The 15,214-nt window shown below is 36.7% G+C and overlaps 1 protein-coding gene across 1 annotated transcript; it reads right to left on the bottom strand.

The window, feature by feature from the left end:
* Positions 1-868: 868 nt before the first annotated feature.
* atf7ip2 (activating transcription factor 7 interacting protein 2) lies at positions 869-13,933 on the bottom strand. The gene is made up of 12 exons (XM_053514583.1): positions 13,784-13,933; positions 10,286-10,356; positions 9,561-9,692; positions 7,777-7,857; positions 7,335-7,378; positions 3,772-3,812; positions 3,601-3,659; positions 3,434-3,476; positions 2,475-2,527; positions 2,349-2,379; positions 2,169-2,236; positions 869-1,435 (listed from the first exon to the last, which is right to left on the bottom strand). Exons 1-12 carry the CDS (start codon positions 13,788-13,790, stop codon positions 1,031-1,033), a joined length of 1,035 nt encoding a protein of 344 aa, XP_053370558.1. The 5' UTR covers positions 13,791-13,933; the 3' UTR covers positions 869-1,030.
* Positions 13,934-15,214: the final 1,281 nt, after the last annotated feature.

Raw genomic sequence — 15,214 nt, 5'->3', positions numbered from 1 at the left:
TTAACAAGAAAAAAAAAAGAATAACAACAAGCTTATTGACTGAAAAAACTGTACGTCAAAACCAGTGAAAGTGTTCATTGATTGGGTGTCAAAAAAAAAATGTGGACATTTAATAAAGTTTTATCAAACAGGGTTTTTTTTATGTAACACATTTGGTTGAGCAAACTTCATGGTGTCTTTTTTTGTGCACAATGGACTTAATGAAAGTGTAATATAAAACACGCTGCACTGCTCTCGACTGGCCAGATATTATAATGTTAAAGATGCAACGATTTTGAACAATAAATCAAACAATCGATTTTTCTCAACTGCCTATCGGCGATTAAACCAAGACGTTTTCTGTTGCATCACATCAGTTTTGCTCTGGTTGCTTGTCGTGTTGGTTAATTGTGGCCTGACTCGGACAGACCAGGTGCAGCTTTGGGAAAAATCCGATATCTGGAACTATGATAGCACACAGAACAGCAACGTTCTAAAGAGTGAGGAACAGCCAGAAGCCTGTACTTAGCAATCGTCCACAAAAGTCCAGTATCCATGATATTACAATCAGTTTGTCATACGTGAATGGAATACAGAACACAATAATCATTTCCTTCACCACTCATTACAGAAAAAACCTCTTTAACTGTAGCTCACTAGAACTAAAAAAGGGTGCCACCTTATGGCAATACTTGGCATTATCATATACCCACATTACTAAGCTTTTTAACTGTTATAATGGGCGCATGACAACACTATTATTAATCTGTATGAAATACTCCCCAAAAAAACAAACAATATTGGCAATTTTATTTCAAATGATAATATTGATGTTTCCAGATGATTCGCTGTGGTGTCGTATGAACCGGAACTCGACTGAGAAAGTCCAAACTTTTATCACGTTTTATTGTACCAATATCAAATAATTCATCAGGCACCAAATATGAATAAAGGAAGGGATTAATACTAATTTGATGAACGTTTAAAAGTCTGCTGAGCTGCTCGGCTCGCTGAACCGTTACTAAAACGAATACTTAAAAGCACGCAGAGTTCACGTCTTGCCAGGCGAGATGGTGTGGACGTCGCTGTAGGGTCCGTAGCGGCCGTACACGTCCTTGCCGATGATGAGGAAACACAGCATTTTGTCTGCGTTTTTGCCCACCGACAGCCTGCAGGCCATGGGCAGGCGCACAGCTTTGATCACGCCCATGGTTTTCCATTTGGAGAACGTTCCGTCGCTGCGCTCCTGCGCTACGTAGATGTAGTAGCAGTCCATGGCGGCGGCGTCCGGGTCGACCTCCTCCACGTTCCAGACCAGCGCTATCCCTTGCGGGTTCTGCGTGCGGGCCACTTTCATGATGGGCTTCTGAGGCATGGATTTGCTGGCGGCCGCGACAGGAAGCTGGTGCGGGAACGGGGTGTCCGGGAACGGCGGGAGTCTGGACCGCAGCGCCGCCTGTTAAACGAATCAATCAGTGCTTACGAGGAAATCATTTTAAAAAAACAACAACAAATAACTCTTGTAATTCTTTTAAAAATCTCCAAAGAACAAAAATAAATATGATTAGGCCTCAACTCAAAAACGACTCAGATCGATAAAAACTCAAGTGTCTGAGGTCCAACATGCAAAAGTGAACTCTAAGAGAGCTTCTATTTTATAAAGGAAGGTTTTATTTCCATTTGATTTTTTTGTCTATTTATAAATTACCTTATATTATAGGATATCTATATTAAAGGACACCTATTTAACACTTATTAGTGATGTCAAGACATTCAGACAGGTCTACAGTGTGGGGTCGAAACAAGTCAGTTAGATTTTTCCCCCTGATGTGACCTCATATAAAAGGAGCCCCTCCCCCAGCTTGTTGCACAGCTCTGCCGTTCTCATGTAAACACACACTGAAACTGTGTGTGTCTGAGATGTTGGGGGGGAGGGAAGCATTGTCTGAGGTGGGGGATCACACACACACACACACACACACACACACACACACACACACACACACAGGTGGAGGCTCCGAGACCTGTGTTAACTCGTTAAATAAATAGTATAACACGGGACCTTTAAAGTGCCTGCATGATGAATTTTATATTCAACACTTGAAAGTTTGTGCCCCCTACCTGACCATATTTGTTGTTCAAGAACCTTTTTTTTTTTTTTAAACTCTGTGAAGACGACATGATCGTACCTCTGCTTCCTGCACATCGAGTCTTTCTTTGTCAGTCATAGTACCAAGGCACGAAATCTCCCCGCCTTCTGTTCCAACAACAACAAAAACAACAACGCTCATTTCACAACCCGTAGAAAAACTCCACTCCTTTAATAGGATTTAATTGATAAAATGAAAATTTAAATTCATCTGCATTACCCAATGGAGAAGATCTGCTGTCCAGGGTGTCCTGAGAGAGACAGAGAGAGAGAGACAGCGTAAGAGATTAACAAGGAAAGACTGAACCTTACAGTTCCAGGCAACAGACGAGAGCAGCAGTGTTACCTGCGATGATGTCTGAGGAGAATCGATGTGTGTCGTCCCATTTTGTCTGCACACTGTCTCCGAAAACACACACACAAATCACGATGAATTATATATATATATATATATATATATATATATATATATATATAAATTTATATTTTACATTAATAAAGCCATAAATTCACATTATTTATACAGTATGTATCTTCTTTACAATTTACTTAAACAGCACAACGTTAAAATAAAATATTAATTAATAAAATACTCAAAGTACTTCAGGGAGAAGACAAAGGGGACGGAAGAGCGAGTAAAGTAAAAAGGTAAATATAATAAACAAAGGTAAAAAAGTACTCTAAGATACATGTAACTGATTAAAAATAACATTTAATATAAAAATAATACACTGTGATGGAAAGTTTTAAAAGTGCCAATCTATGTTTTTAGTTCTAGCATTGACCTTGGGAGTGTGTGTGCACGCGCGTGTTCGTGAGAAGTTATTAATGCTATGCTTTTTTTTTTTTTTAAGTAGCATTTTCACAACACCATATATCAAAAATTCCATCATTTAAAACCTTTGTATTAATAAATTTACTATAAAATAGTATGGTGTACATTATATTAATAATATCATATTATTATCATAATATATATCAATATATATAACTTGTAACAATACATTTAGTATTAAAATATTGATACATTTTTCTTTTCTCCTGAAGTGTTTATACATTTTTTGGCTTACTCTGTATATCATTTTTAATGTAAATACTAGCTTTTTATTTTATTTTTTTAATGAATGAATTTTTTTCTTTAAACACCATGATTATTTGGAGCGATCCTAACAGAGCCGCGATCCTAACAGAGCCGCGACGCTAACGTGCTCCAGATCTGTGAGACTCGAGACAAAGGCCTCCTTCACCACTCTGTGTTTATAAACACACAAATAAAATAAAGCACTGTCGCTGATTAGCACGCACCTTCTCCATCATCTGTCAGGTCCACAATCTGTTTCTTGGGGAGCTGAAATTGAAGAGAGAGAGAGAGAGACAGAGAGAGAGAGACAGACAGACAGAGAGCTCAGACAGAGTTTAAGAACGTTCTATTAAAGTTGGTGTGAAAGAAGAAAAAGAAGACAAAAAGCTACCAAACTCCTCCAGAAGCCTTCTTTGGGCTTTCTCGTCAGGTTCGCTTTGCTAGAGATGTCTACAACGAAAAATGGGGAAATACTTTTTAGTCACTGTTTTATAGTATTGTTATAGTAACAACATTAATAATTAAAGTAATTTAGTGTTAGATGTCAGAAATGAACACACACCTCCTGATGCTGACGAGCCAGAAATCTCTCCGTTTGGAGAACTGAGAAGGAAAAAAAAATTTAATTTAGCATCAAACAAGTAATTCTGTTACTCACACAAATTCCAGACTATATCTTTACAGAACGAACGAAACACAAGGAAGCTGTGTGTGAAAGTCAGCATCCTCTGGAGAAACGTTAAAGGCAAAAAAATTACTTATTCTAGGTGCTTTATAGGACCAGTTTAAAGTAAAAGCTGAGATACTAACTGCGAGAAAGAAAATGCAAGAAATAATCTTTCCAAATAAGTATAAACATAATTGTAAAATTATGTAGGAATGTTAATGATTTATCAAATTATTTTCTGTTAAGAATGCAACAAAAGAAACAGAAAATGATGTTTGTTTTGCAGAATATTATTCTTTAGCTCAACTAAAGTATCTATTAAGTTGAACACCACAAGAGGGCGCACTTACAGTTCAGGTCATGCTGCGTAATACTGGGTACTGTATTTTTTATCAGCTTTGTTAATGAATGTGGAAAGAACGTTGAGCTAATGTGTTGAAATTTTTTAATTAATAAATAATAATAAACCTAAACTGAGATAAAACTGTTCATCATCACTTCAATTATCACTAATTATTTATAATGAATTGAGTACTGATTGAGAACATGTTCCAATATTTGTTGAGAAAAATGTACTAAATCTACTTGTTACTTATTTAACTATTTTCCTTTTCTTTACTTTTAATATCTTTTTTTTTAGTTATGTTTAACATTGTGGAATGTCCAAGAACAAACACCTGCTTGTATACTAGACTATTTGTTTCTCTTTTTTGAATTCAATAAGACACAAATTATTGTTTTTTAAAAAGAAACTGCAAAAAGAAAAAAAAAAGTAAATTCAGATGGCGGGAAAATGTTTTCAAAAGTTAGAGCTTTCCTGTGCTGACACATGAGACCTATTGATGACATTGATTAGCATGTTTAATTGGGATGTCTTGTGTTTTTAGCGTTTACTGGCGGTTGGCATCCACTATATGGCATCACCACCACTATCTCCCCATCTCACATTTAGTTTACATCCTCTTTCCTGCTCCCAAACACCCCCTTCCCTGTCCCCATACTTCACATTACAAGATACTTCTCACAGTGTACTCAGCCCTTCCAAATTCATGGACTAAGTGGCACGACTGCTGCGCTAGCCCCTTTGAAGAAGCCGTTACCATAGAAACGAGAACGTATTAAAACGTAACATAAACCCTGTGATTTAGAGCTGCACTGCTGATGTAATAGAAAATGACTCTGACCAATCAGAAGGCAGAAAGTGCTGTGCCGTCACTGCTCTACTGTACACCGGTTTATATAAAGCTAGACTGAAGGAGAATGATTCCAGTGGCCCCTAGGTGGCACTGTTGACTCTTCAGATAAAAAACTGATGCACTCCATTCATAAGCCAACACAAGATTAATTTGTTTTTCACTGACTTAGCAAAGTGTTTTAGAGCATAAGGCTGCACATGAATCTTCCTAACGTAGCAAGGGGCATTTGAGAGCTCGAGCTCTTCCTGCTTCCTAAAACAGAAATGTTTAGAGAGAGAGAGAGAGAGAGAAAGAGAATAAAAAAGTGGGACTTGATCAATGAACAGAAAAGCGCAAGCTGCATGGGGAAAGGCTATAATGATAGTCGTGTTTTTCTCCGTGTTAAATTCAACCTTATCCATCACGACAGTTTGTTTAAAATAAACCGAATTTTACAGCTTTTCCTTTTCCAGACCAGAGATTCGCATTTAACGCACTGCAGTCAACAAAAGCAGATAATTAGCATTCGCTAATTAGATATAATCTCACCGGCGTGCATCACAGTCAGCTGTGTTAATTATTTAAAAAGTAGAAATAACAATAATTATCATTGCAGCCAAATGACAAATTGTGATCCCTTTTCATGTCGTTTATAATTTACTGATTAAGAGTAAGATTAGCCTTTAAAACCCAGCATCTGTGTTTTTATTTATTATTAATGCCTGCATGTGTTTGGTCTACATTAACGTCAGGGAGTGACCAGAACTAAAGCTAAACGTCTACAGACAGGATTTAAAAAATGCCTTTAAATTTCTTTTAAATAAAATGATTAAAAATAGTATTTAAAAAACATAAAAATGACAAAAAGCACCACAGTGCTTAGAACAGCCTTAGCAAATAATAATGATAATAAAAATAAGAAGAAGAAAAAGAAGAATAAGGAAAATCTGGTTAGGAATAAGCTCTGCATTAAGAAAAGCTGAATGCAAACTCTGTCTCTCACTCTTTTGGGGATTTTAGAATTTTTATAAAAAGTATGTTAATAGATAAATAATTACTTTTTTAATCAGAAAAAATTATCATTTAAGAACAGCATTTATGCTGATATAATAATACAAAATTCGTTTTTGGGGAGGCCGTGCAACGAATCCCTACCAGAATGCACAGCACACCAGTCCCGATCGTGCCACACGAAAAGTGTAACATACGTGGGGGGTTGTCTCAAAGCTGTGGGGCGTGGAATGGTCCGAAGTTTTTGGAGAAAGAATAATAAGTGTGCCTATGCTATTGCATAGACACACTTAATAATAATAATAATAATAATAATAACGTAGCCTCACATAAAGAATTAATTAATAGATAAATAATTGAATGAGAACACATTCAGTGCTCTCGAAATCTCAAAACACAATTTTTGGAGTTTGAACATTTTAAGGCCTTACTCTGAGGTTATAAAGCGTGTGTGTTGTGTGTATGGTGCGTACAGTACACACACTGCAGCAGGATCGTTGGTGAGCGTTATGGCGGTGATGTAACCAAACAAATCACTGCATTTTGCACATTTCAGGAAGCGGCTCTGGCAAACGCGCGCTATTCTTAGACGCTGGAGACGAGACAGCGACGCACTTCAGCCTTTTTTTAGCTCGGGTTTCTGTGTGTGATTTCTCAAGTTGCCGAAAATACGACGTCCTCGCGCCAAGATCTGTTTGTAAACATGAGAAATCGATAGAGGCCTATAGAAGTCTCTGTGTTGCCCGAAGTTAATATCCATATGCATTTGTGTGTGTATATATATATATATATATATATATATAGATAGATAGATAGATAGATAGTGTCACACTTTCTGAGATAAGAAGCGCCACTGTGTTTAATGAAGACACAGAGTGGTCACGGTGATCTGACATCACACTAGGTAAACTAAGTAAGGAATTCCTGACTTGTGGGGGCATACTTCCCCTCTTCAGGGGTCAGAAAGTCTTTTTTAATTTACTTTCAGGGCCAAGTAGAAAACGGTATTTCTCTAATCATATAATAAACTTATACAAAATCACTACAGGGAACTAATAAACAACAGACACGCCCAGAGTAAATCTGTTTCAATACGAATCTAAGGCCTAAAATAAAGTAGGGGTGCCCGTACAGGACCTGTCTGTGATGCACTGTGTCCAACCAATAAAGAAGCTGCACTATTTCTAGCTCCGCCCACATGCTCATGTTTAACTGACAGTTATAATGATTATAATAAAATAACTAATAACGATAAACAATGTAATAATGTACCTGTCTGCAGCACCATTTTTCGCCTCAGGTGTAAGGATGAGACTCTGAAATTTAGTGGCAGTGACACACACACACACACACACAATTACAAGACTGCAAAACATGATTTTAATTAACATGACATTAAAATAATTTCTGTTTTTCATTAGGTAAACATTTTTATATTAAATCAAAACAATAAATTTTAAACCATCAAAAAAAAAATTTATATAAATTTTTTAAACAGCAATATTGTTAAATTATGTAATATTTTACCTATTATGTATATATTTTTTCTAAAATGCATAATAATAAAATTAAAAGAGTTAAAGTATCAGTTATATTATCCACAACACTATAGGTGCAACAGAAAATGTAACACCTTTTTTATTACTTTGTGTCACGTGAAACAACTGCGATTAAACCCAATTTTGTTGTTCTATAGGGTGACCCCGTACCGTACCTGGTCCGGTTCCAAGAGTCCACGTTTCCGTATGTCCGTAAATACGGCGTCCCCTCTTCGCTTTACTTTCCTAACTTGGGCCTGGACAAAAGGAAGAGCAAAAAAAATAAATTAATAACGATATTTAAAGGTGGATAAGGCAAACACTGTGTTTTGCCAGTGTTGATCCTGGACTTAAGATTTTCTTTGAAATACAGTGTGTTTCTTGTGCTTGCGGACCGCACTGGGCTCACAGACCGGACACGAGGCCCCTCCAAACAAAGTAAAGCACTATGGATGCTTATTTTATATACTCCTCAAAACAATTTTTCAAAGTTAATTCTATCAATTTCCAGACTAAATGCTGCACCTTTAATGCTAGAAAGGTGAGTTACGTTCCCGAGGGCACGTTTGTAAGTCAGATTTGTTCTTAAGTCTGACAAAGTGTTTTACATCTTTGACATAAATATACAATGTAAAGCATACCAATCCACTTGACTAAATCTCTGTCCTCTTTCCCCACACCGCCATCATGTGGACAAAAACCATAATAGCTCCCAAAGAAATGAATCTCACACACCGAGACATCACATACTGTAGATCCAGAAAGCCATTCTGTCAGCTGTTTTCCACTGTCTTGGACTGCGACCTCCGTTATTGTATTGAATCTTACAAAATTACGATCATTCATCATCAGGACAGCTTTACAGGACCGCCATTTTCTATCATCTAGCTAGTATTAATTTTGTCAGCTATTTTCAATTTTAGTCTTAGTCCCAGGATAAATGTCCCTGTTAGTTTTTATTATAATTTGTCAATCGTATCCTATTTTTGTTTAATCAAGTTTTAGTCGACTAAATCTCGTGGACATTTTAGTCTAATTTAGTCAGAGAAAACTTCATTTTAGTCTAGTTTTAGTTCAATGAAAACAACATTTTAGCAATAAGATTACTATTAATTAATTATTAATCTATTCTAGCAAAAACCACTGATGTTTCATCTGATTAATTGCTGTATATATATATATATATATATATATATATATATATATATATATATATATATATAAACACACACACACATACACACACACACATATACACACATATACACAGGTCCTTCTCAAAAAATTAGCATATTGTGGTAAAGTTCATTATTTTCTGTAATGTACTGATAAACATTAGACTTTCATATATTTTAGATTTATTACACACAACTGAAGTAGTTCAAGCCTTTTATTGTTTTTATATTGATGATTTTGGCATACAGCTCATGAAAACCCAAAATTCACAATCATTTGCTAACCTATTTTATTAAATAAAATACATCACTAAATAATTATGTTAACACTTGGTAACATCATTACCACAAAGTGATTATTGTGCTATTACTGCTGTGATTATTATGGTATGCCTTGATGGGTCTCTTCAGGTTTGTGGTATTTTTTCCAGCAATTGTGTTTCCCACACTGTTTGCCCTCCGATATTACGACACATCCGCTTCTTTCTCCACTTCAATATGAAGAAAATGGATCCGAATATTGTCTCTTCTCACTGGCCCTAGTAAAACTGCTGTGATGACGAAGAGTTAAAGATGACTGAGCTTGTAATGTCCCTGTGATTTATTCTTAGTAACATCGCTGCTTGCGCCATAATAAATGAACGCTGTATCACAGCATTAGTGGGTAAAATTACATGTTAACAATTACATGTTGCATTAGTTTTTATACCACATTTTACTCCCGCCTCCCGACTGGCCCACTCGTTCACTAACTGACTGGCTCACTCACTCACTCACTCACTCACCTCTAGCTTCCGAATTCTGGCATCGTATCTGGGTTCATTATTGATCTCCTGAATTCTCTCAATTAGTGCTTTCATCATTTTATCAGACTGTTCCATAGAATTCTGCACCTCTTGGGAGATCAGATCTTGGACCTACGAACACACACATGCGATTATATATAATACATTAGTTGACATTTCATAATTTATAATAAACTGTAAATTGGTCCTTTTTTTAGATGTTAGTAAAGTCACGGCAGGGGTGCTTAATTAGCACTTAAACACATTTCACAAGGTTTAACAAAATATTATCGTATTAATTCTGAAATCTCCTCAAGCAAAACAAAATGAGTTTGCAGAGGAATATTATTTTGACTTTAAGGATGATGCAATCAGAATTTTTAATCAGCGATTCAGACAAATAACGCAAACAGCTCTCTCTGTCCCTGTCTCCTGTCTAAATTAGATGGATTATTCTCAGTAATGTGATTGTGCACTGAGAGCATCTCAGCGTGGCGCCACTGCAACATTCTGGTGGAAGTGAAACGCAATGCCGCACTCAATTGCGTTACATCCCCGTCTCTTTAAAAAGTTCACATTTGTTAAAGAGATGAGGGTTTTAAAAGCACATACACTATCATTTTTACACACCCTGCTTTTAGCATGCTTAAAAGGAAAACTTCTTTGCTCCTGGATTAAGTGTTAAACCCTCTTTTCTCCCTCTTGAGAGTCGAGATTTTTTTTACCTGGGCTGTAGAGAGGTTTACAGAGATGGAGGACTCTTCAGACCCATCATTAGATCGTTTCCTTTTTATGGCTAAAAAGTAGAAAAGAAAATTATTAGATCACTGTTTTAACAAGATTTATTAAGCACTGATTTAAAAAACAAACAAACAAACAAACAAAAAAACAGGTGAGAAGCAGGTGTGCAGGTTATTCATAAATCTAACCCCATGACAGAAATGAATGACAGAATACAGAAAAATATAACAAAATATATTACACTAACATAAATTAACACAAACAAATAAATTGTATTTTTTTAAAATATTTATTTTTTAAGTATTTTTATATTTTAAAGAAAGGGTGCAGCTTTAACCATTAACCTTTTCAAAATCTACATAAAATATTGGAAAATAAATATTTTTAAAAAATCATATCAATCATTGATTTATAAAAAATGTTTTTAAAGGTGCATCACTTTTTGATCAACCTATTAAATATATTCATAAACAACCTACCACAGTAAATAAACTGAAAATATATAATTGCTGTAAATAAATAGGTAATGAATTGCTCGTTTATTTTCTTCCTAAGAAACTGATTATTTACTGTAGCTATTAATGTGATCCATACTATAATTAAAATATTTATTATAACTAAACATATACTTATATTAAATATTTTATATACATTTATATTATATACATTTATTTTATTTTTTTCTATCCAAAATAATCTACTTTTAAATGTACCGTATTTACTGAACTATACGTCGCACCAGACTATTAGTCACTGTAAGGGCCATATTTCATTCTTGTGATTTGTTGTTATGTTTATCTTATTTCAGTTTATTAGTTAAGCATTAAGCATTAAGTATCATACTTATAATTTGTATTGTGACATCATTTCATGAGTTGTTCTGTGACATCATCCCACAGTTATGCAGTTTCATGTCTATCACGCACGTTAGTTGTTGTTAAGACACGGAAGGATACAGAAAGGTGTGGAGCACACAAGCTTTTGACCGTGAGACAGTAAGCTAAAAGGAATACAGTAAAATAAGTTGTTGTAACTGTAATCTATCGAAGCTACAGAACACAGCAAGCGACTTGTCGTGACTACAGTGGATTTATGCAAGAAACTGTAACAACCGTTGATGTTTTGATGTTGAAAATAAACAAGAGACAAAGAAATCAACGAAAGTCTGAAGTCGTCAGTGAAACTGTGTAACAAAAAACACGCGTCAGAACTTGTGAATAACATGCACGCACAGTCACTATGAGCAAAAATAGTGGTTGAACATGAAAAAATATAAAATTGCTTTTTAACTAACTGAGAAAAACTATAATGAAAACAGCTAGTCATTAAAGTTTAAATTAACCTATGAAGACTGTGTAGGTTAGGCATAACAAGAAGCAGTAGGGCATTGAGAAAAAAAATCTCTGGATCACTGAATCTGTTGAACTCCTCGTCCTCTGTGTCGCTCTTAAACATCTCTGGGAACTCTAAGGGAAAATGAAGCTGCGTTTCCTCCTCTATCTGATTGCCCTCAAGTTCACCAAGTAGTCCAGACTGTCTGAAACCCGACAGGATGGTGTCAGTCGTCACCGAACTTCATGCAGTGTTAATCCATTTCACGACATCCTGAAAAGTTTTATGACGCATCCTCCCGGTTGCCGTGAAGCCGTGTCCTCTGTCCACCATCCATGTTTCATGGAGGAGATGTAAGACCGGCTTAAAACTCCGGTTAACTGCAATATCGAGTGGTTTGAGTAACTTATTCATCCCTCCAGGGATTGTTGCAGGTACAGTGTTGCAGGCTTTGATTTTCTGTTTGACTGAAATCATATAAAGTCGTGTGCTGTTCATCACAAGTAGGGCTTTGTGTGCTTTAAGGAATCCATCAGGACGTTTGGGATAGCACTTTTCTAGCTAAATATTCATCGTTCCTTCTTCCATCCACTCCTTCTTGTTTACAGTCATGACAATGGAGGATGGGAATTCAGCTTTTGGCCTGGGGTCAGTTTCATGCCATCTCCACAGCAGGCTAGTACCACTGTAAAGTGTGAGGTAAACAACTGTAAACAGCCCAGTGGTCTCACTTTTCAGGTTTTTCTCCCTGTGATATTTCGTTTCATAGGGCGATTAAAAGTTAGAGGTACTTTATCCATGTTAATTATACAATCTGGTGTCACGCCGTGCGCCGTAATCTCCTTTTTAACAAAGGCTAGAAAGCTGACGACCTTGGCTTGGAAGTCCTGTGGCAGTTTCTGACATCTCTCTGCCGGTGAAATCGTTAATATTCATCTCCCGGGCAAATGGCGGGGCACGGAGACATAATAACTCTGCAACTGATAAATCCATGCAAGCAGCTCACTGTTCAAGGGACCATCTGCGGACTCCATTCCAGGCCATGCAGCCTTCATACCACAATTAGCCTTCTTGTTTGTTTGTTTTTCCATAGTGTTAAAGGAACCGTGGCCTCTGCTTTGTGCCAGTCCCTGACGAGCTTTTCACTAACTCCAAACTTTTTTCAGTTGCTCAATTGCTGTTTTCGAGTAGATTTTTTTTAGTCTTCAGTGTGAAATCTGCGGCATAGCTTTATTTTCAGTGGCATTCTCACCTACGTGGCATTCTCACCTATGTTTAGAGTTTACAGTAAATTTTTTGTCAAATGAGACAAAAGTGCCAAGAGCGCAAATCTATTGACAAAATGCCTGCAATATAAATCAATCAGTCAGGTGAATAAAAGAAAAGTGCGACTTGTAGTCTGGAAAATACGGTAATTAACATTGTTTCCTAATAATCAGGCAATATCGAGGGCCGTATCTCAAAACGCTGCCTACTGATTGAACAAGTACACTACATACGCCATGACGAAAAAGAACGTACACTGGATGTAGGGCGCTACAATAGCGCCTATGCACGCGAAATGCGACAAAGCCCAGACTCAAGGCAATGGATGCCGACTATTAGAGACAATGGAAGCCCACAGTGACCGCTTCATAAACACTATAAAAACCGATTTAGATTCAACATTTAAATTCATCTTTTCATTTATAAAACACTGTCTTGTAACTTAAGCAGATAGCTCTATTAGCAACTGTGATTTTTTTAACCAGATTTATACCACCATATATATTAACGATTTTGACAAATCAGCACAGTTTAACAATAACAGAGTATAAACATTTTCACTTCATTATAAAAGTGTGAGAACCGTGAGCCCAGCTTCATGCTAGCTAGCTAAACAGTTAGCTCGTTTCCTCTTATAAATAGCGCGAGCTGACCGGAAGTTCGATATTTACACCGCATCTATTCTAATGTATTTTAAAAAATCACATATTAATCAACTACACACCTAGTCGTACGAGTATTTCTTTTTAATAATGTATCCGTATTTAATAAAGGGGCTAAGTAATCTCAGTGCAGCCTAGCTGGCTAGTTAGCATTAGCTCCAAGTGTAGCCCTCGCGCTGGGTTTTACGCTTCCTTTTTTAATATATATCTTTTTTTACTTACTTGTCATTTTCTGAAACACTTGCAAATAAATGTCCAGGCCGCCTTAGTGACTCGGTTGCAGTTTCCCGCAGATTATTTATGTTTTTTGTTTAATTTTTAATGTAATATTTTAACGCTCTGCAGCTTGGGTTACATGCACGGACCAAACACGAGGGGGCGGGGCTTCTGCGAGGTGTTTTGGATGTGGGCGGGATTAAGATGTGCTCTTTCTGTGATTGGTTGATGTGGAAGAATCCCCGCCCCGCTCAGTTGAGCACGTCAGTAGGATTGAACTGTACGTGTGTATATCTTTTACAGGACACGTGAAAAGTCCTCAGGGAAAGGAAGGTCTTCTGTTAATAATCACATTAATAAGTTTATATAGTCTTTTGTCTTTTCTGTCAACTGCAATAAGGCTTTACGGTAACTCTGGATCTTCTTCTCTGACGTCACATCAAATAGGCTCATATATATTCTACCTTCATTGCACTTTGGTCAATTCATTTCACATTCATTTCATCCATTCTGATTGGTCATTATGATGTTAGTCTTTCAGCTACTTCGGTCGAGACCACCTGATCCGCATACGACTTGGCGCAGGTTTTACAGCCTGTTTGATGCCACCCTCCAATTTTATCCGGGTTTGGGACCGACGTTACATCCAGTGGATGCAATCAAATTGGGGCCTTCTGCATGGCAGGCGAGAAACCTACCACTGATGGTAGTATTACCAATACTAATAATAATGTTGACAAGTCACTCATTTGTCTCTGTGACGTGGGCCCTGGCCTGTCCAACATAGGGTCCCATAAAATACAGCATCATCCCGTAATTGGGAACTAAAAGCACCTGTTCCGTATTGAACCGATACAGGATGTTATTTGTTCAGTTTTTTTGAGAATCAAATTGAAAACTACAGGAAAGACATATTACAGGTCAGACTACTAAGATAGGGTGAAGAAAAATTGGAAGGGAAAAAACGAGACGGGACGGAAGGGGGCTAGTGGACATCATGTCAGGTCACTTCAGGGGAATGTACAGTAAAAAGCGCACATCTAACCTTACACAGCAATGCGGTAAATACAATCACTCACACTGTGAAACGCCGCAGAATAAACCACAAATTATTCATAATGCTGTGTATACTGTACTGTACAGATGGGTTCCCTGTAGAGTCTGGTTCCTCTCAAGGTTTCTTCCTATTGCCATCTCAGGGAGTTTACCCCTCAGTAGCCCTCGGCGCACTCACCTGGGACAATCTGATCATTCTGTTTTATACATACTGTATTTTCATACTCATTTCTCTAATTTTCTATTGATTCTGTCAAACTGTTTTGCAACAATCACCGTTGTCAAAGCGCTATACAAATAAAATTTAATTGGATTGTAAAGTATCGCAGGAATATTTCATTCTTCTGTTCTAAAAATGAAATCATTAAGAATACTATGAAA

Source organism: Clarias gariepinus, chromosome 16, assembly GCF_024256425.1.
Source record: "Clarias gariepinus isolate MV-2021 ecotype Netherlands chromosome 16, CGAR_prim_01v2, whole genome shotgun sequence".
Classification (NCBI taxonomy): Eukaryota; Metazoa; Chordata; class Actinopteri; order Siluriformes; family Clariidae; genus Clarias; species Clarias gariepinus.
Note: the sequence above shows the minus strand (reverse complement) of the source record. Positions and strands in the feature narration are given on the sequence as shown.

Excerpts from the sequence above, each read along its gene's own strand:
- atf7ip2 (XM_053514583.1), bottom strand. Across the intron at positions 3,813-7,334 it reads AAAAATGGTGCTGCAGACAG|TTCTCCAAACGGAGAGATTT; the intron begins GTACATTATTAC and ends TTTCCTTCTCAG. Across the intron at positions 2,380-2,474 it reads CTCCTCAGACATCATCGCAG|GACACCCTGGACAGCAGATC; the intron begins GTAACACTGCTG and ends TGTCTCTCTCAG.